At 47.3% G+C, this 22,463-nt stretch overlaps 1 protein-coding gene across 1 annotated transcript in view; it reads right to left on the bottom strand.

The window, feature by feature from the left end:
• Window positions 1–973: 973 nt before the first annotated feature.
• PPP1R16B (protein phosphatase 1 regulatory subunit 16B) overlaps window positions 974–22,463 on the bottom strand; it is a 54,938-nt gene continuing 33,448 nt past the window's right edge. Inside the window, exons 3-11 of the mRNA XM_053958563.1 lie at window positions 10,910–10,980; window positions 8,828–8,973; window positions 7,542–7,645; window positions 7,166–7,290; window positions 5,276–5,401; window positions 4,843–4,918; window positions 4,336–4,465; window positions 3,425–3,593; window positions 974–2,851 (exon numbers count right to left, since the gene is read on the bottom strand). Of these exons, the coding sequence (XP_053814538.1) occupies window positions 2,330–2,851; window positions 3,425–3,593; window positions 4,336–4,465; window positions 4,843–4,918; window positions 5,276–5,401; window positions 7,166–7,290; window positions 7,542–7,645; window positions 8,828–8,973; window positions 10,910–10,980 (1,469 nt within the window). The 3' untranslated portion in view covers window positions 974–2,329. The remainder of the gene's footprint in view (window positions 2,852–3,424; window positions 3,594–4,335; window positions 4,466–4,842; window positions 4,919–5,275; window positions 5,402–7,165; window positions 7,291–7,541; window positions 7,646–8,827; window positions 8,974–10,909; window positions 10,981–22,463) is intronic.

The following is a 22,463-nucleotide window of genomic DNA, read 5'->3' as shown; positions in this document are numbered from 1 at the left end:
AAACCTCACCACCATGGGAGAAGAGAGGCACCTGAAAGATCATCTCCCCAGTTCTGAACAACAGCCAGGCCACACTTGGTGTAATCCCAGAATAATTTACTCAAGGTAATCAGACGATCCACACACAGGTGCAGTAAAGTCTTTCCAGTTACCAAATCATCCTCCTGCTACTAGAGAATGACTTTAAAAATCCCTTAAGGTCAAGCACAAGTTAGCATATGTTTCAACAACGGAGGGAGCCCAACTTCTCTGGATGCTTCAAGCTCTGCCTTTAGCAGAACTGAGGTTTTAAGTGAATCAGATCAACTGCTACCACTTTCTAGTTTGCACCTAAAATTGGAGAGGAAAGAGAATTCTATCTTCTTACAATTCAAACCACTGAATTGCCAGCCTGGTACCTCACAGGTCCAAAGGTGTCTCCTGCAGAGCGTGGCAGTGGTGGTGACAGACAGCCACCCCTGCTGCCTCGAGGAGCCCAGAGCCCTGTATGGGAATGTATCCAGCCCCAGCAATGGGTGGGTTTGATGGGGGACAGAGGGTAGCACTTAACAGTCACTGGCAGCCTCAGTCAACTTTTTATAGCCTAGAAAAAAGTTAAGGCTGTGAGGATCCCCACAAAGGGAGAGTACATGTGAAAGGGAATGTTGATGTCTAACAGGTGCCAGATAAAAGGAAAATGGGTGGAAGGTGCATTTGCTGTTGCTTGGCTGAAGCACAACTACATCAGCTGGATTTAATCCACTGAGGCTTACAGAGACCCAAACAGGTTCATGCCTTCAGAGTTTGGAATTTAAGCTGCCCAAGAAGACACATATTCATGCAGGCAAACAGGTGTGTGACAGCCTCTCTGTGCAGAGGAGTTAGAGATTTACAGTTATTTCTTAGATACAACTCAAGTGTGGCCAGTTCCTCAGAGCTGTCCCACACTCTCCTCTCACCTCCCCCAGGTACACAAAGCCTGAACTTGCAAAGCCAATGCCAAACCCCCAGGCTACCCCGTGCCAGTAACGGGGTAACCAGGTGGGCTGTCAGAGTTCACATGAACTACACCAAGACAGTGATGGCACTGCAGCTGCTCCACAGCAGAGAGGCTTTGTTAAGTGTCAGGCAACTCCCCCAGACACAGAGGCATTTAAACTTTCCTCTGCCAGCTGCTACCCACTGCTGACAGCTTCAGCAAGGGAGCTGGAAAACAGAACAAAACATCTGTCCTGCTGCAGTGTTCAACTACCACAGCAATGGTTACAGTTATTTCCCAGCCAAAGACTGCAGGTTAATGCAAGTGTCGTCACATCTACGGGATTAGAAATGCTTTCATGGCATTCCTAGGTTAGTGTTGGCAAGCCTTTCCTTCCCATCCCTCCTGAGCCCTGTGGTTCTGGAAATCCAGAAAAAATCAGAACGCAAAGCATGTTGCCCCTAGTATCTGTGTTGAGCATACAAAGTAAACAAACAGAATCAATAGGAAAGTGAGATCAACAAAAGTCTTTTCAGTTTTAACAAATTAAGAGTCTAAATAGTACAAATAAGTTTTTTTAATTACTTATCCCAATATAGACCTTTGTCAGTATTTTATTGCAGTAAAATTCTATTGCCAGGGCCCCTTTATTGCAACATCAGTTTTAAAGCCTATTGGGTGAAGCCTGTTCCAGGAAAAGTTCTGCTTCAAACCTGATGGCAGTCTGCAGTGACAAGCTGACACGAGCAGAACAGGACCCAGCCAGTGCACAGTTTGTGACGGTGAGCTGTCACTGCAAGGAGGTAACACCTTGCAAACTTCCGAAGTGCAGCATCTGTGCTTGTTGTTCCGGCCCAGGAAGTGCTGGATCCAGCTGTGTGGAAAACAGCTCTGTCCACTCTTGCAAACCTCATGTGGGGGCTGACCTCCCCTCCAGGATATGTACATCACTGAAGAGTGAAAACACAGGTCTGAACTGTCACCTTCCAGCTGCTCGGTGACTTGCAGCAAGAGGCTCAGACACAAAGATTTGAATTCAGATCCTTTCTTTGTTGCAAGGCATCTCATGACTTCCCAAGGATGGGGAGGCAGCACACCATACCTTCTTCCCCAGGGAGCAAGACTCAGGAGACTCTTTTGACATCTTACCGATGTGCATCCCTCCTAAGAGCTTTGCTCCACCTGCATTACTCATCCAGCTGCAATGGAAGTAATTGGCAGGGTGAAGTACAATTTGAGATGAACAAGGCTGCCACAGTCAGGATGTCCATAACCAAATTCTCCCTTTGAAATGCAAACAACCCGGCCACTGCGATAGATCCAACCAGCCCACCCACGTCTCGTGTCCTCTGGGGTGAGACACAGACCAGACTAGGAAATCCTGCAGCACCCATGCACCTTCTCTTCCATTTCCTCCATGGGAGCTTTGAATTTCAAGAGGGGCGGATCACCACTGGACACTGTGTAATACACTGAGGTCCCATTGGAGCTGTAGGGAGAAGTCCTGGATTCGATTAAGTGCGACTTGGCCTCGCCCACGCTCTCAGCCACTCCTGCCACGCCGGTGCTGAAGTGGGTGCTGAGGAAGGGGTGCTGGAGGAGTTTGGCTGCAGCTCGCTGCCGCTTCAGTTCCGACAGCGTTTGGTGGTTGTGCTCCTTGTAGGTGCCCCAGAGCTGTGGGGCCTCGGGCAGCCCGGGGTTGCCATAGGGCAGCACGTGCCCGGGGTTGCTGTCGGGGTCAGCGTGCATGCTCCAAATGTCCCCGTTGGAAAAGGTGTACTGGTAAGGGCTGGCAGATGCCATCAGTCCATTCTGGAGCGGGATCTCGGTGTCACACTGGGTGCTTTTGTTCGCTAGCTCCGGGAGGAGGGAGGAGTTCTCCAGCACTGAATTCTGTAACAAGACATAAAAGAGTGTTTTCCCCCATTCCCCATAGCAGGGTTCATCCCTGTGACAACCTCCTAAGTCTGCTCACACTCAGCCTTTCTACCAGACAGGTGCTGCAGCACAAACATTGAATTCCCCCACTAATGCTGTCAGCCCCAACCAGGAGCTGTTTTCCAAACAGGACATGGAACCTTAACTCTGAAGGCTCACACACACACAAAAATAATATGCTTATCTACATAACGTGACAATAACTTAATTAAAAACAAGTCACTGCAAAGCAAGTTTACAATTCTTTTGTGCTTACCATTTTGTGAGCTTTAGAATGAAAGGCAGACACTATTTTTTTGGAGCATCCTGGTTCATTTTTATCTCAAAACTGTGTATGCAGTTGTACATCCAAAACAGGCTTTCCAGTAGAGTGGGACATCCCCATTTATACCAAACAAGAATTTGGTCTCTTGCTTACACCTGGTGGATGAAGTCTACAAATTTTTCAGCCACCTTCCACCCACTGCTACTGAACCTGCACCACCAGCCCTCCTCAGTGACTCCCATGAAAGAGAAGAGATTCCTTACAGGGTCTGTATTCTCCTGGTCAGACCGAGTCTCCCCAGTTTCTCCAATGAGAACAGAGTTTCTTCCTTCTTCTGCTGCCCCCAGTTGCTGCCACACCATGGCCTCCTTCTCACACTCCTTCCTGTAAAGGTTTGTCCTGTCCGAAAGGCTGGCCCTCCTCACCACCTTCCTGTGGGACAGGGACAAGAGGCATCAAATCTGTGAGCAGGACATGACATTTCCTCTTAGCCTGTAGCTCTTCTCACCTCCTCCTCCTCCTCCTCACACTTCACAGCCTCTCCCTCTGGAATGGAACGTGGATTCAGCTTCCCAGCACCCACGCAAAGTGAAGGCACTGGCGTGGATACTGAAGGTGGGAGGAATTTTAAGGAGCTCTAAACTGGCACTGCAAATCTGTGTTAGAGCTCATGCAGGTCATCTTATGGACCTATTCTGCAACCAGTGGAATAAATCTAGAAGGAAACGGCCCATGGGCTGTTTAGGGAGCTTTGTGTGTGCAGGACTGCTTTGGTGTCTAGTAAACATCTCACAAAGACCTCTGCAAACTGTGTCTCAGCACTGCATCTTGGCCATGTGACATACTACTGAAAAGCTCAAGTGAATCCACTTGAAGCACTGATTTTCCAACACCAGTTTCAGTGGTTTAACAGGGTAAATTCTTGCCATTTGGTCCTGTGCTCAGGGCAGCACCACACCAGCACAAAACCATTTCCCCCACCAAGAATTAGCACCTCTTCCTAGTGAAAAAGCCACTCTTCAAAGGAGCTCTGCTTTCAGCAACCAAAGTGAGCTACTGAGTTCATTCAGAAAGGACAGATGGGTTGTTCTCACCGACCTCAGGGAGCTCTGCAACCACACCTGGGTGGCCAGGCCAGTGCCCCAAGTGACCTGCAGGGAACAGCAGAACTCACCCCCGGCTGCCCGTGCTGGAGGTCCTGCGGCTCAGGGAGGATTTATGCCTCATCTGAGACTTCATGATCACATCGTGTTTGTGCTTCAGCTCCAGAAGCAGTACTTTGAATTCCTCCTCTTCACACAGATCTATGGCACACACAGACCAAGCCCTTTGTCAGATAGGTCTCATTAACACCATGTTACTAATTGTGCCTTCCTAGTTAGACACCCAGGTCTTAGGGCTGCACACAACAGCAGGGAGGCTCCCAAGCACAAGGGATAACATAGGAAACACACAGCAGGAAGACTTGGTGCTTGGGATATGCCTTCTTCCTTCTTTTTATGAGCTGGAAGAAGCATTTTCTGTAGTAAAGTGGTGCTTCAAAACTTCAGTCCCAGTTAAAAGAAACTTTAACTTTGATTCTACAAGGATACCTAAAACATTATGTTAAGGCTTCTGAAAGCACCACCTGAGGACTCCAGCCATTTCTTAAACATTTCTTTCTTAAGTTCCATAAACTCACCTATTGGCATCTCATCCAAAGATGTCCTAGCACTCAAACTAGCCCCATGGGACACGAGCAATTCAGCCATCTGCATCTAAAAAATGGAAGGAAAGGCAAGTTGACAGAGGTATTTCAGGCAATTTAGGCTTTCCTCCCTAAAGCTGAAAGGTTGGAATAAGATGAGAGGCAATGGCAGGCAGGTTCAACTTGCCTCAAATAACTCAGGTATGTATATGATGTTAAACACTGTTCCCACCCATCCACCTGCACTGGCATGCTCTGCCTGAAATTTCTCAGCAGCCACGTCTTTTTGGTGCCCATGGGATCTCCTCTGATGCTGTCCAGAGAGCCCAACCCCAGAGCAGGTTTATTCCATTTTCAGAGTACTCCAGTTTGTCCAGGCAGAAAGAAATGCCACCCTCACATATGACACTTTCAGCAAAATCCTTACCTGCCCCCAGAAAGCAGCAGCATGAAGAGGTTCCCAGCCATCCCAGTCCTTAACATCCAGGCTTGCCCCCTGGTCAAGAAGCACTTCAGCTGCATGCAGATAACCATTGGCTGCAGCTATATGCAGCTAGGAGATAAGGAATAGAGCATGAGCTGCCTGCAAGGACCACAAATGGTTTTATACACCGAGTTTCAGAGGATTTTCTTGGATAATGTTTGAGCCTAGAGCTGGACAGGCAGCACATTTCACACTGGGCAGATGGCACCAGGTCAAAAGCAGGTCGTTCCTGTTATTAAAGCTCAGTATTGCCTGCATGTAGCTCTGTTTGGAGAGGAAATTGCTTAACATTTCCTAGAATAACTTAGATATATGGATGAGAAAAATAATGTATTCACATTTTAAATCAGGGGCTTTTAAGTGCTTCCCAATCTGTAGGAAAGCACCATCAAAACATGAGCCTGCAATGCAGAACATCATCCACTCTAAGTTCTGCATTCCTCATGCCAGAAGAACATCTCCTCTTCCCCACTGAAGTGCTGTGGATGTGATTTTTTTGAATCAAATTTACAGCCTGCTTTAGTCAGGACTCTCTCCGTGCAATTGCACTTCCAATCACATCATAATTATTTTCACCATTTGAAAGTCAAAAACATTTTAAACCTTGGCTACTTTAACTTAAGGGAGTATGATTTTTCAGATATTGGCTTCCAACTACAGCCACCACTTTGGAGACAGTCAATAATGGTCTCTTTGAGTCCCCCAGCTTCATGTCTCGGAAGATTTTGATAATTGCAGTCTGCTGTTGCATCTCTGAGCAAAACATTGACCCATGCACTGCTCTGAAGGGATTAACTCCACTCAGAGCTCCTCCTGTTTCAGTTGTGCTAAATGGGAGAATCAAAGCTTCTTTTCAAAAGCTTTTCATGAGGATGCCACCACATGGAGTTAAAACTTCATCTGGAAATAAATCCTGACGCTTTCTGGCAACTCAATCAATTTCTACATAAATTTTATGCCACTTTCTAGAGGCCACATAAATTAATAAGGAATCAGTTGGGGATGATACAAAAGGGGGAGCCCAGAGGTCTGCTTAAATGTATGTATGTAATCCTTGTTAAAGGGAAAAATGTGTTAAAAAACAAGCTGCAATAAGAACTTCAATCATCCAAGCTTACCTTCGAGGGAGCCTGCCCTCCCCTTACACTTCTGGTATATGCTGAAGGTGACATTTAGATTAAGAAACTGGAATGCACTGCCATGGCCTGGCCCTCAAACACACGAACCAAGTGCCTGTATATCAGTTATGTCTGGACCCAAGCATTAAATGACCATGGCTGTATGAAATTCCCAGCACATATGACCTCATTACTGACCTTTCCCTAAGCTGGGACTGCTGTAAGACACGATTTAGGAGACATATTTGTGGGGTGAAAAGAACTAGGATTGTTCAGCCTTCTCAGTCCCTGTGCAGACAAACCAGATGTCAGCTTGTGCTGTACTCTTGTCCTGGGTGCCCACTTCTGCTCAGGGCCAGGTGCCACCAGTGTGAACAAACACAGCGGCCACTGACTGTGTGTGAGCCAGACCCACACAAAGCAGAAAGGAGGCAGGAAGACTCCAGGGTTCTCAGCACTGGATCCTGCTCCTGGGAAAACCAGAGGGCTCTCACATCTCCTCCACAGGAGTCCAGTCAGTCCATGAGAAGCAAGAGGTTACTGGGAGGTCTTCCAGGCCCAGTTCCCTGCAGGTCAGCAGATGTGTTATGGTCTGTGGGACTTCTCCTGTCAGTGACTTGCACCTGTTGGTTTTGTGTAACTCCTGCTCCAGGGCAGGTTTCATAACCTCTGGGCTGAAGGAAAGCAAAACTGAAGCTGCTGCAGTTTCACTCACCAGCGTAGCACCTTGGGCATCAGTCCTATTCAGGTCTTGGCCAGTTGCAAGTATGTCATGAATGTCACAGATCATGACCTGCTCTGGAGCAGCTCGCATCTCGTTGATCCTTTCCTGGGTAATCCCTGTTAAAATTCCAGTCAGAAAAAGGACAGTTGGAAAGGTTGAGTAAAATAAGACTTATGATCCTGGTTGATATGACCCCACATCCTTCACCCTCATGATCTTTAGGAATCAGAATAACCAGGTCCCAAGAAATTATGCCAGGAGCAGCTCTCTGCTTTTCTCCAGAAGCAAATTAAGAGCTGAGAAACAGGTTAATTTTTAGTACCACATTGACCCATTTCTGGATTTTACATAAACTCAATCTCCTTACCTTGATAGGCCATGCAAGTCTCAATGACATCCAGGGTTGGCTCATCTTCACAGAGGTCATATGGCATGTTGCCATCTGCATTGACTGCCAACAGGTCTGCTCCACTGCAAGGGGAAAACTGAGTTACACCAGCAAGGACCTCAGACATCCTGGAGCAGACAGTGCCAAACACTGGGATAAATGCTTAGGAAAAAGTAACTGGGATTTGATAGTTGCCCAAATGCCACCAAGGTATGTATGAGATAAGAAAGATTTGAAGCAAAGTTGTGGAGCTATGAATGGAGAAGATTAATTCCAGAACTGGATGAAAGGCAGCACACTATACCTGCTTCCTGAGTCAGTAATGCCCTGTGTTCCACATCCGCTCCATTTTTATAACCCTCATGCACAAATTTGCTAACCCAAGTGGGAACATCCTTCTAGGGATGTTTGACTGCATCCTCTTCTCTCCTTCATTATACAGTCAAAGAAAAGCCAAATTTTCAATTCTTATCTCCCAGATGGCAGCACCACAGGGAGAAGTCTCCCTCCCTGAGGAAGAAGCAGCAGGCACAGCTATGCAAGGCAGCAGGTTAACACTCCCAAAGCACCAGCACTCTGGGAAAGGGAGGAGAGGGCTCCATGCACAGGCACAACTATCTGCTCCAGGCAGGATTCACCACAGGTGCTCATAAACAGCTCAAAACACACCTGGTTTCCTCCTCCTTGCTGGCAAGTCTAGGAAGACTTGGTCTTTAGGGACTTGGTCAAGCACCCTGTGTCACCACTGGGGACCAAATATTGCAGGAAGTTTAATGATCACTAATTAAGCCCCAGTGAGACAGGTCACAAAGTTCACCCAGGTGTCTGAGTTACACAAACACACTGCTGCCCTCCTACACTAGTGTCTGCTTGACTGGGGCTGCAAGATCTGAAGTGCTGTTTAGGAGCTTGAGCGTGGATCCTGCTGGCTGCTCCTGTTTCTGCCCCCCCAGCAATCACAGTTCCACAGGCACACACAGACACACCAGCTCACAGGCAAAAAGGCACAATTTTTGGCCCAGTCTCCAAAAACTTCACGAAACTGAGCCTAATCACAGAGGGTTTTATTGTCTGCTCAGCCTTTCTGCTCTTCCTCCTTCACTCCCTTCTCCCCCAAGCAGGAAGGACCCCCACAAGCAACCCAAAAGCAGGCAATTATCACCACTGCTGCAATCTCCCAAGGTCCTAAGCAGTCTCAGTTTCCATCCACAGAAGCTGTGGGTAGAATGAGACCCACAGAAAGGACAGACACAAAGGCCACCTACTGCTGGATGAGGATCTTCACCAGGTTGATGTGACCACACGTGGCTGCTGCGTGCAGTGGAGTCCACAGCTCGTTGTCCTTGGCGTTGACATTGGCCCCGTGGCTGAGGAGGAGCTTGACTATGTCCTCATAGTTGTCTATGCAGCACTGGGGAGGAAGAAATGCAGACAGATTGGGGGTTTTTAAACTTTGGCAAAATGAGGGTTCATACCTGCTCAGCTGTAAATTAATAAAGGGCAGCTGGACATGGAGACCTACTTTATCCTGCACTGCTTGGCAAGGAGCATCTCCAGCAGAGTTAAACACCAAATTGAGCCCCAGCAGGCCAAAAAGGCAGAACAACTACACTGGACATACCAAAAGGTCACTGGTGTTTTCCAGAGCCTTCTGGTGTGGGGGCAGAAGCAGCAGGGAATAACAGCAAACACGCTCACAGCTTCTATTCCACTGGGTCTTCCATATTCAAGAGCAAACATAGCAGAAATTCAATGTAACCAGTATAACCACATACCAAGGGATGAGCTGACAAGCTGACATTCCCTTTTCTTAGGGAAAATCCCACACACTGGCATGTGATGAGCAAAAGTCTTCTTAGGAGCTCATGCTACCTACCACAGTTATCTGGAGGGGCACAAATTGGATTCCCAGAATTATGAGGCACTTTGCAGGGCACTTTTCACTTCCCAAAAAAAAAGCAGCTTCCTTCCTGCATTTACAGTATAGCCCAGCGGGCCAGAAGGGCCTCAACCTCCTTCCTTTGGTGAAGGTGGAATTTGCTCTTTGATCCACCTCTTGTTCACCCCTAGACATGAATGTGCAGGTGATAAAGACATTAAAATAAGATTTATTCTTGTGCAAAAAGCCTGTTTGTGGTCTGTGCATTGCTGCAGACCCACACAGCTCAGCACACAGTATGGGCTGTTAATGGGGCTGGAATTCCAACACACAACAAGCATTTCAGCAGCTGAGTGACAAGGACCTTTCAGGTACTTCTATTTTGTTCACTATTTGTACATGGAAGTGGGGTTAAAGTCATGCCTGTCACACAGCCAAGTTATCACAGAAGTGGAAGGAAGTCACATTCACTGGAAGGAATGCTAATGTGCCCACTGAGGGGCTTCTCTGTGCTCAGGGATTCAGTTAATTCCAGTGGATACAAAGCTCCCATCAGAACCCCCAAATGCACTTTTACAGCCTCTCAGTGGGCAAGGTGGGATTCTCCAGGCTTTCCCTGGCTGGGAAAGCAAGGAGGCTGTCAGTGTCTCTGTGAGTGCAGGACAAGAGCTCTTAGGAGAGGTGATGGTGGTGGGACCTTTTCTTCCAGGAGCCAGTTTGCATTTTTAAACAAACATTTCATCCAGCTTTGAAGAGAGCAGGCGACTGGCAAAAGAATCCAAAATCCCAAGTCAATGGGAGCATTCAGAGCAGGGAGTTATGGCCAGAAAGCCCTGAGTGCTCGTGTGACAACCCTGCCACTGTTGTTTGAGGCAGTGGAGGCGGCAGCTGCCAGGCACGGCCAGTCCCACGTGCCTGAGAAAGAATAGAAAAACCCTTATGGAAACAGCACAGGGGCTCCAAGGAAGGCCACAGACCTACACACCACTGTAGCAAGTCTGTATTTCACTGGTGATCACCTACTGCCATCTCATACAGACTTTGGAAGTCCCTGAGCCTACAGTGAGCAGCAGCGGATTCTTCAAGCATCTTGTGCATCATTTATTTAAATCACTTTCAAAACTCATGGATTGCCAAGGTTTCTAAATTTGAGTTAATCTGATATAAGAATTTGGAGCCTAGTCCTACAAAAATTAAAGGGTAGGGAAAATGCTGTTCACATGTGAAGTCCAGCCCTGAGTCCTGAGCTCTTATTATCACTGAATAAAATCTGGGATGCAGCAAGAAAAGGATTTGATCTCAGTTTGCTCCCCAAGAAACCAGATCAGCAGCACAACATGGTGAAGTTTCACTGCTTTAACAGAGGGAAAAAAAAGAAATCCAAGAGGTCTCCCTGTTACACATGGACAGGTTGGCTGAGTGGGCAGCAGGAAGAGCCAGGGAGGTGAGAGCTCCTGCCACGCCTCACCTGGTGCAGCGCAGTTAATCCATCCTCATTGCACAGGTCGGGGCTGATGTTGCTCTTCAGCAAGTAACACACTGCAAGGCAAGGACAGAGGAGAGTCAGAGCAGCCACCCTGCCACATCTCGTGCTCTCAGCCAGCCCTGGACAGTTCAAGGCAGGCAATTCACACCATCAGTGTGGGCAGAGCTGCGGGAGCCACAAGCCCAGCGCTGGCTTGTCACCGCAGTGAGAGCAGAGCCTTCCTGGGTTTACCCAGCAGAGAGCACCAGCACACAATTTTCCCCCAGCTTCCTTCCAAAGGAGGCTTTGCACAGTTACAATTTTCATTCCGTTTTGCTGGAACAGTCTCCATTTTTGCCGTGTGCTTCACAATGCCTAAGAGTGCAACCTCTGCACTCTGTGGCCCAGGAGAGCCCAAAGGGGAATTTGGGGTCCCGAGTTACAACCATGGAAGAGATTCCTCCCACCATGAGAGGGACAAGGCCTTGCCTCAATAACTAATCTATCCATTCAGGGCCCTGCCACATTGAGTACACCAGGGTTGCTTCAGATATTTCACTTGAGCTGCTGGGTGTTTGGAGAAAGCTTCCCAGAGGCTTTAGTTTTCAATCAGTGCTTTGGGGGGAAAGGGTAACATTTATTCCATTAAAATGCAAAATTCTAAAACACATGAAAAGTCATTAGCCCCTAGGTGAAAAACTTGCACAGGGCAACAGCAGCAAGGTTGGCAGAGGGCATAAATTAATAGCAACACCAGAAACTCTTCAAATTCAACACTGCTGACAGATCTTGATGATCCATGCCCATTTTCTGTTGTTTCCTTGCTCATTCCCTGTTTTTTCTCCAGAGATTTCACTACCTAATGCTTTTCCTACCTCAAATGTCACTGACAGCACAAGCACAAGCCAGAGGTTCATAATCATCTCCCCAGGGCCAGAGCAGCAACAGATATTCACGTCACATCTTATTTGATGGCAGGCATGCAAGCACTGAGTGAAACCAGAGCTGCACAATCAGGAACACTGACAGAGCCAAAAGGGCAATAACTTTCCTCAGAGCTGGCAAAACCACTGCAAGGCTGCCCACTCCAAAGCATCCTGCAGCCTCTGATCCCTGTGCTGCTGTCAGAGGGAGCTCTTTCCCCAGCACATCCACAGGGAAAACCATCTGCAGGGCTGTCCCTGGGGACAGAACACTTCTGGCATGCAAAACAGAACATGGAAAACACACCCACCATGACATCAGTGATGATTTATGAGGCTTTGTTTAAAAGATCTGGAAAACGCACTTGCAAGAAAGGCAAATCGAAAGCAAAGTGAATTTTTAATTGGAAGCCACTGCTCTGACGTTATCACAAAGGAAGGCAAAACCAGACAGAAGTGAAATAAAACACTTCACATCACACAGTTGTTTCACCCAACTCAAAATGAATGCTTGGATTTACTTTTGCTGGAAATAATTTCAAGGCAATGACACCTGCTTGATGAAACTGCTGCAAAACAAAAAAGCAGAATACAGCAAAAACAAAACTCATCCAGCACCACAGTGAATCCAAAGCCTCTGGGTTTTTTCCCAGCTCAAAGGCCAGTGCAGGAAGCCCACGCCTACACTGGACTCACAGCCCCAACACTTGCATGCTTAACAGTAATAAGAGCACTGAACCTCAGCCAGTATATCCAATTTAATGACTCTACTTCTACTGTTTCTGGCCAGCCCTGAGCTCCTGCTCTCCTAATCCAAGCTGAGTGATAGACAAGTCATTCACCAGTGGGTCTGCTTGTCTCTTATTTACTTTGGGTGCTCTGCCATCAGGGTTTTAATTCAATCTCAGTCAGTTAAGTGCCATTGTGTACTAATGACACACAGCTCCATAATCATGTTTTGCCTGATTATGGAGATTTGGACAAGTAGATGCTGGTGAATTAACCTTGTAAGTGCTGTCTCTCCATGGGAAGAAGCAGCAGCATAAATCCCAGCTTGTTACAGGGTTTTGTGTCAAAGGCACTGTGATCACAGCTTGACAGAGCTTGTAAGAGGCCCTGAAGGGTTAAGATTCAGAGAAGTTTTAATCTTACCCTAAAGAAGCTTTGAATTCTTCACTAACCCCTGCAGCAGCCCTGTGTTCCCAGTGCACTTCCCCTTGGCTCCCTTCTGCCCTCAGGACAGGCTCACCTTATTTCCCAGTACCTCCTAACACACTGAAGACTGACAGGCACAAGACACCAGAAAAGGGCTCAGAAAAGTCAGCTAATGCAGCTAGGTGTGCATGTGGTACCACTGAGTCCAGGCAAACAAGGCACGAAGAAGAGATCAGACTGCTTTTTGTCCAGTCCTAAGCTGAAGATTGTATGTCAGGGCTCGCCAGGGGAGCACAGGTCAGGCAGCAACAAGCCCTCATTCCTGCCCAGCAGCCCAAGGTCAGAGCAGAACACAGCCCCAGTCCTGCCCAGCAGCAGTTCCTGGGGTGGCAAAGAGCAGCTTCAGCACCCCTCTCCCTGCGAGCTGCAGAGGCACACGGAGGGAGCACATGGACACCTTCTCCATGCCCACTACCCAGGAACAGCCCTTCCCAAACAGCCAGGAAGAACAAGTCCTCCTTTCTGACAAAATTCAGGAGAAATTGTGCATTTGTAGGTTATCCAGTGCCCTAAGAATAGGAAAGGTGGGCTCATTCTGATGCTGTGCAGTGCTGGAAGCTGGACCCTCACCTGTGGCAGTACCACCCTGCTCAGCTGCTTCACACACAACATAAGTCACAGGGACCTGAGCGCGCAAAATGCAGAAGCATTCTGAGGAACCCTTCAAGCCCTGCTGGTGTCACACGCTTCTCTGCAGAGCCCAACACCTTCTCCCCCACCTCCAGGCATGACTGATGCTGCACAGGTAGGAAGCAAACCCCTCAGCTCCCGAGGACACAGATTAATCACCCAGCACAGCTGATCGCCTTCTGTTGGCCCAAGCCTCAGCCTCCACTCGTGGAAGGACAATCCCCCCATGCTCATGGAACAGCACAGAAATGAGACCTCTGCAAGCCCCTGAGCCCCACAGAATGTGCTCTTTGGGGTCACACCAGCGTGTTCAGCAGCATCAGGCTCCACACTAACACCACGATTAACTTCTTAGGGAGCTCGGTGCCAGAAATGCTGAGCTGTGTCGAAGCTGCGCGTGGGCAGAGGCAGGTGGGGAGCAGGGGCTGGGTGCGTGGAGATTCTTTATGACGTGTCGAGCACAAGTTGTGGGAAGCAGTTCCAAAGGCATAGCAAATGAAGGAATGAAAATGATCACAATAAGAGCTGGGTGAGCAAATTGTTGTGAATAATTCATTGCAAGTTATATTAACTGAGCGATCACTCAAATGTATTTTCCATTATTCTCCTTGCTCTGCCTATAATTGAAACTCTCACACACCAAGATGGTGTACATTAATCTTCAATTTATATGTTATCACTCACATCTGTGCTGTGTCAAATGGAAAAAGCTCCCACAACAGCTGTAAAAATACAGCCTCGGTTTTAAGCCTCCCTCCATCAGATGTCCCGAGGCAGTCTTAGAAGGATTCTCCTCCCCAAACACAGCAAACCACTTCTCAGGAGCTCCTTTTCCTCCCAGCCTCACTTATTGTCCCCAGAAACTAAAAAGCAGGGGAAAGGCAAAAACAACAGTGCAAAGGTCCTAAGGAAAATTCAACAATCGACTCTCCAGCCTGAAGAGAAGTTGCAGTGCTATCATTTTTTATTGGTGTTACTTCCCACTGAGTTTACCCTAGAAGCAGCTTTTCCAGAAAGTTCCTAAAGCAGATGAAGAAAAAAAAAAGCCTCTGTTAGTGTAGTTTCCCCTAAGTCAATAAGCTACACTATAAAATCCTGGATACTGTTACACTCCCATCTATACCAAGCACTTGCATACCTAAAGCATTAATAACTCATAAGAGAAAAAGCCAGCTGGAACTGATATGGATACCATGGAGGGATTAAAAAAAAATTCCAACAGACACCTTCCTATTAGGAGGTCCTGATTCCTCCCAAAAATATATAATGGCAAACTGCCTCTCCTGGCAAGCAGGCTTACCTGTGTGCTCCGAGTTTACATACACACACAGGCCATTACTTTGTAAAAATCCAGGTTTGTCTCAACCTTTTTTACTCAACAATTTCTCTTTGAAATCATCCAAACTCTTCAAGTTCACCTTTTGGTGAACCAGGCACTTTCAAGCCACCTTTAAAAGATGGGGTCTCTATGACAGTACAATAATTTCTGTATGTTCACACATGATTTCACTGCATAAAATGAAGTTTCACTTGGGTTAATAAACCATTTTTACGCATTGTTCCAAGTCCCTTTCACCCAAATGCAGCTTTAGTCAGAGACCCAGTGTAGCAGAAGAAGCTCCTTCCAGCATTATTTGTAGTGACATACACACAGGGGTGTTGGCAAATGTCTGCAAAGACTGATCCCAGCCTGCCAGGCATGGCACTGTGGAGGAGCTCAGCTACTTCAAAGCTGCATGTTTACTGCTGTGGTTGTGCAGGGATATTTATTACACAGGAGAAACAATGCCAGGAAAACAGCACTGGAGCTGTGAGTGCTCTGCCAGCTCCCTAGCCCAGCATACAATGATACTCACATTTTACAGCATATCTAAACTCTGTGCAATAACAGGATGAACTCACTCAGCCTTATCCTCCACTCCCTGCAATGTACAGCTGATAGCCCATGCTGGTCCATTGATAAAACTCCACAGCTCCCTAAAGCTTTCTGAAAGACAGAAAAACCCCACAGAAAGCAAAATGCCACACTCAGCTTCAAACAGAGAGTACTCCTAAAAATAAATATGGCCCAGTTTGCCTGCTGAGCCAGCTGCCGAGACATCCCATCCTGATTGATCTCTGAGCTTCCTCAGCAAGGTTCAAAGCCTGTTAAACACTCCCCACCCAGTTTATAGCCAGGCACACACGCTGCTTCTAATATACCCACAAAATCTGGCACGTCTGGAGAGAGGCCAGCTGCTTGGTGCCACATTCACAGGGCAGGCACACTGCACGCAGCCACACTGAGTCCAGGTGCTGCTCCTCTCAAGGAAAATCTATTTCTGACTTTGATGCTTCTTAGTTAAGAGGGCACAGCCCTCCTCAGCCCAGAGGAGCCTGTTATTCACAGCAGGCTCCTCTTGCATGGTTGGGAGCCTGGCTTATACAAGTTTTATTCTGGCAGCAAGTCAACAAGTCGTACATTTATTTAATGCACAGAGTCCAACTCTTTCTCCTCCTGCTTGTGCATATTTGAATCCATTTCTGCTTTATGCTTTGACCCTTACCCATCACTGGAGCACCACAGTAACAAGAGCAATGCTACAAAGGGACAACCTCCTACAGCTGCTTCTTGGGTGGATGGGCCACAGCCTGGCCCCACATCCTTCTGCATCCCACACTTTTCCTGTTCTGCATGCAGGACTTCGAGCTCTGATAATCCACTTAGTGCTAGTGATGATAAAGCATCTTTCTTTAATGGCTGCCATCCACCTGGGATTACTGGGATAAGGAAATGTGCAAGTTACCCACCTGCAGCCACAGTGCTTGAAGGGCATAGCAGAAACAAAGCCAAATTTATTTCAAATAGGAAAATAAAAATGAGAGGATGCTGCCATCTGACACACCTTTCAAAGGGTGTAATGTCATGCTCAAAAGTATCCTGATCCTCTTCTCATGTCAGACCAACAGTGAAATTGGACCACACTGGAAATGTTAAATACATAAAGCAAAATTAAAGTCAAAGGTTACTTCCCTGGTTTCCCATTTGTCATCTGATACTGGAAGAATAAATAAATCATTTTGGGATGGTTTTTAAACAGATGATGGGATTTGAAAGGGATGAGTGTTTTATATAACCTTTGGGCTCAGCTGCCTTCAGCAGGATTGCTGTGGGCAGGGAGCCAGGAAAGCAGATTCCCCAATATCACTGTGACAGAAACACCTGGGCTGCAGCAGAGCCTCCTCTCTCTTTACGAGGCATTTCAGAGTAGTTATTTGAACAGTCCTGATTTAAAGAGTACTAAAAAATATATATTAACTCAGACTTTGGGAGGCATGGACCAAGCAACCCAAGGCCAAGTTTCCCAAGGATGACTCAGGAGCTTGGCACCAGCAGAGCAGTGCTGGCTTTTCGGGTGTGAGAGCTCACAAAGGGAATGGTCCTGCTGTGGTGGAAGCCACATGGCTCAGTGGCCTGAGCAGGGAACAACACAAAGCGAGGGATGATGGACAGCCACGTTCTCCAGCAGCAGCTCCAGGGGCACCAGCACCCCCCATCTCCTGAGTTCACACCTGAAATTTTGGGTTTGGTGGGCCCAAGCAGGTGAGCAACACATCTCATTTTAATTTGAGTTTCAGGCAGAGCGAGACAAAGGGCCCCTACAGAGCCAGAAACTCAGCCAGGACCTCCTGTTCTCCTGCTCCTTTGGCTACTTCCAGCTTTCTTCCTACAAAAAGCACTTCTTGGAAGTCATGACAACACAAGCAAATCCATTCAGACAACACAAAATCAACACAACATGTGCCTTTTATCTGAGCAGCACAGAGGATCTCACTTGTACACGAGTTCAGAAACAGCTTTTGATGTGTTGGACCAAAATCCATCTACTGAGACATGGAGCACTCAGCACCTGTCTGTACTAATCTTATTAGAAATTAAGTCTATCAAGGTACTAAAAAGGAAATGCATCATAAAAATTAATTGGCTTTAATAGAAATGACAGCCTGAGAAGTGTTTAGATAAAAGGGAGCAATGGTGTCAGGAGGGAAACTTCTGCAGCTGTCTGTGAAGAGCTTCCCCAGCCACATGAACACAATAACCTAACAGGTGATCAGAGCAGCAAGATTGCAAAGGCCCCCTCCAACCTCCACACAGAGCCAGACTGTCAGGATTTGCAAGAAGATACTCTGATGTGCTCTGTGTAGCAGGAAATAGCTCCTATTGCCACTTGAAAGTGCTCTTAGGTTCCAGAGCCAACAGCCTCTGCCCCAGCTCGTGTTTCAGGCATCCTATGGCCTCAGCTAAGCAGCTGTATGGTGACCTGAACCACAGGAACGTTTTTAAGAGTTTCAATTATAAAACAGGAAACTTTCTACTTAGAGTAGCAGAAGAGAGGTTGTGGTGGAGGGTGAGGAAATACAGATCTGCTTTTCAAGCTGCCCTGAGTTCATACTGAGGGTGGGGAAATACAGATCTGCTTTTCAAGCTGCCCTGAGTTCATGCTGAACAATTCCCTGCAGTGACAGCCTGCTGACCACATCCCAGGAGCTCATGGCAGGCTGGGCTCTCCTCCTCTGCCCCACTCCAGAGACCCTTGTTCTGTGTTTCTCTAACCACACTCTGGTCTTCAGAGGGCCCTGCTCTGTTCTCTCCACCTGCTCTGGCTGTTTCAGTACTGCTCCACTCTGACCTCAGTCGATGCTGCTTACTGGGGTTTTTTTATTCCCCACCTCCAAAGCTGTCTCTTTTTGGTTTCGGATGAGTGCAGTGGGGATGGAGATCTTTCAGAGCTACAGACCCACATCACACCCTTAGGTGTGCTCCCATGGATGGCTGCACTCCTGAACGCCTGCCAGGGCCTGCGGTGTGCCAGGACACGCGCCCAGCTCTGTGTGACAGTGCCACAGCAGGAGCTGCTGCCAGCCCAGATGTGTCTCACACCATTTCCCACCTGGGAGACCACAAGGGACATGCCAGCAGTTAAAGAGTAATCTGCTAAAACCTCTGCTCCTTGGCACTGTTTCTAACTGCAAATGCTGTGCTGCCACGCAGTGAGGGAACGGAAATGTCTATAAAAGCAGAAAATCACCCCCCACAGCCCCTTTTCTAATATCAGATAAAGGCAGAATATGGTTTCATTTAAAAAAAAACAGAAAAAACTTTCATGCAAGTTAAGCAGCAACCTGAACTTTACCAGAGAAGCACTGGCAATCCTTAGCAACCCCTTTGCTTTTGCAACCTGCAATTACTCAGCAGGAAATTTTACACATTTCAGAGATTTGAATTTCAACAGCACCTTCCATCCAGAGATCTCTCAAAGTGCAGCTGCCCTCAGTGGAGTGAGCTCCAGGCTATCTCCTGGGATTTTACAATCAGTTTTTGCCTCGTTTCACAGCTGTGACATCTCAGCCCAAGTTAGACCAAGGCTCTGGAGACTCAGGGACCTTTCTTTGCCAAGGTGACAATGACAGTCCATGGCACTGTCCTGTGACATTGCCCTTGAGCCCAGGTCCCAGCTCTGTCCTTTAAGCACAAGAAAACTCTGCTCTCCCCCATCCTTTCTGTTGCTCAGCCAAGAGCAATTGGACAAAGCAGCTGAAGCCTCAGTGCTAACAGCAATCTTTTATCCCTGCTCTCACATGCCCAAGTCCCAGAAGTTTGCAATTTTTAAGGGCTGATCAAATCTCATTATTCCCTCAGACTTTCCAAGCATTGCTCTTTGAACCTTCATTTCAGCACCTGTCACACAGACAAATCAGCACCTGTCACACAGACAAATCACACAGCCCATAATTTATTCTTTGTATGAACTAAGCAGTGCATTCAAATTTGCTCTCCAGGTCAAACACCTCCAATCCCAAAGCAATCCCCAAAGTCCAGCGTCCCTTGGTTACCAACAAACTCTTGTCAGAGAAGTCAGCTTTATCTGTGAACATCATCACAAGAGGTATTCAGCACTGCATGGAAACCAGCTCATACATGTGAGAGTGGAATCCAAAGTTAGCACCTGAGCTTGGCAGAAATGCAGGTTTTTCACAGTTGCAGTGGTGCTTGCAATAAATGAGACAGAGACTGCAAAAAAGCCTTCAAATTTGCTAAAAATAAGCAGGCATACAGCCATACAACCTGGCTTGGTCTATAACCTGACTGTGAGTGCTGTGCACACAGATCACCTTGTTTTAATAATTATCTCATCTGTTCCATCACACAAAAGTTGAAAACTCTCTCAAGCAACTTCTGCCACAAGCTCCACATGATTTCTGCTTGCCACCACTTCAAGAAGGAGAAGATGAGCGTTCCCAGGCAGGGTGATGCAGTACAGCTCTGTGACTGCAGCTCCAGAGCTTGACAGGTCACTTAGACCTTAGAAAGGCACAAAAAAGCCCAGCTGGCTGTCTTCACCCATCCCTGCCCTGTGCACAGACACCAAAGTGCAGCCTCATGTGAACTCAGGACAGCTTTTGCTGCCAGCTCTCCTCTGCTGAGCTTCCGGCACTTTGATGCAGAGAAGAAAGGAACTGAGCACGGGGCTGGCAGCACTTTCCTTTTTCACCTCACTTTCAAAAGCCATCTCCATCAGCTTCAGTCTTTCATCTGCACAACACAGCCTGAACTCAGCAAACCCCTTCAGATTAGCGATGGGCAGAGAGAGTAAAGCTCTCCATTTCCTGGCAGGGCAACAAGGATGCTCCCTCGAGGAAGGAGAGGTTTGGGGTCCAAACCTACAGCAGCTCAGACTGGAGCTCTGAGCTCAGGACTCTACCAGCCTTTGGGGCAGCCTGAGAGCCTTTACTTAACATGAAGAGGAAAAGAACTGAAAGTCTCCTCCATAAAGTGCTTTGCCTTAGTGCTTCAGGCCAGGTCACTGATATGAGACGAGCACTTCTGTCTCTATGCACACACTGATTTATTTATTTTTAATTCATTGTTTTGTGTTCACATGCTGAGCTTATTATAATTACACGTATTATGTGTTATCTGAATATATTATTGTAATACATATTAACAAAATGCATAGCTCAAACCACCAAATTAAAAAATACGTAATTCCTGCAGCTCTTACACAGGTTTAAAGCACCCCACTTATCAGAGCAGTATCTCTGAACATTGAAGCCACAGCTCCTTGATGCTGGGAACAAGGAGTTGCAAGCAACAGCAGGGAGCAGAGAGAGCACAATATATCCCACTTAGAATCATAGAACTGCTAAGGTTGGAAAAGACTTTGAAGATCATCAAGTCCAACCATCTGTTGACTTCTCTCCCTTCATCCCTGTGAGAGGACTCTTATCCTGGGATGAAAGACAAGTCTCCATGTCAGAATTGCAAGTGAAATGCCTCCCCCAGCCTCTGCAGCAAGAGGCAGCTCAGAAGAGTTCTAGTTTTCTTTCCTGCACCAGTGGAGAACAGCTTCAGTTTGCCAAAGTATATCACATTTCCCAATAAAATGGCAGTTTGCAAAATAATTAACAGCCATTAAAATTCCCCATTAAGTTTTGCCACTAGCAACAGCAGGACCATTCTGCTCCCAGCAGCAGTGAAAACTCTACTTATTTCTGTAGTAAACCCCGTGTTGTTAATGAGCCATTTTATCCCACCCTGTTTGTTTCTGAAAGCTCCCTCACCAGCGGATCCCTCTTATCAGGGAGTTTTTCATTACATATTTAACACTACAAGAGCCTGAGTGCCATGGACCACCTCTGAGCTGTCACAGAGCAGGAATGGTGACATCCATCTTCTGGGCTTGAATGGCAGACTGCCCTGTGCTCACTGCTCCCCTTACACCAAGGAGTAAAGGAAGAGTAAAGGAGCCTCCTTACTTTCTCCTGCCATGCTGCTTTGATAAGAACAGACTACATGACCAAATTAACTAAAACAACCCCAATTTTGAACGTTAAGGCAAGAAGAAATCCAGGCTCCAGCTTTGCATCATCCCCCATCAATTCTGCAGTTTAATATTTTGACTTGAACATTTACAAGAACAACAAAATGCTTTAGTGGCTCAACCCACCTGGCTAAGTTCATTAAAGTAATTAATGCTGAAGTGGCTGCTTACAGCTCTGCTGACAGCACTAATTACAGGCTGCAGAGGTGGATCCCAGTGACAGCAAAGGGGACCAGGAGCTGGCATGGAAAGGGGCAGCTGTGCAGCCCTGTGCCATCCCTGGGCCAGACCCTGCACTCCCCTGGCTCCTCCTGCTCCTAACCCCAAAATTCAGCATCTCCAGCACCAAGTGGAACTGAGCAACTCCAGCAACTTCTGCTAGTTTTCTGCAGACCAACACCCAGCAGAAGAGACCTGGAGCATCCTCCTAACCACCTTTCTGAGAGCAAGCCCTTCATTAAAAGGAGAAGGGCTGGCTAGCCAAGGTGACAGGGCCCTTACAGACCCTCAGGAGGAGAGCAATCCAAGTGTTCTTGTTCCTGGAGACATCATGGACCATTTAAACTCCTCTGAAATGGAGTGGGAGGGTTCTACTCTCCCTCAATAAACCAGGGGTAGAACTTTCCTCACACAAGTACTCCTCTCCTGAAGGCATGGGCAGAGACCCCCACGTGCTCAGTGTGACTTGTGCCAAGAGCACTTGTGTCTGTTTTGGGAGATGCAGATCTGATCCTCATTGCTAGATGTGTGATTAAGCACAAGATCCCTCCCCAGCTGTTTTTGGTTCAGCTTTGCCTGGGAAAAACACAAGCTTAAAGAAAATTATTCTTTTTCCAGTCAGTTGTTTGTAAGAAATGCTTTTGCTACGTTTCCCACATTTCACAGGCTGAAACAATCCCACTCCAAGCCTCCATCAGCACCCAATTA

Source organism: Vidua chalybeata, chromosome 17 (assembly GCF_026979565.1).
Source record: "Vidua chalybeata isolate OUT-0048 chromosome 17, bVidCha1 merged haplotype, whole genome shotgun sequence".
Taxonomy (NCBI): domain Eukaryota; kingdom Metazoa; phylum Chordata; class Aves; order Passeriformes; family Viduidae; genus Vidua; species Vidua chalybeata.
This window is presented reverse-complemented; position numbering and strand designations above follow the sequence as displayed.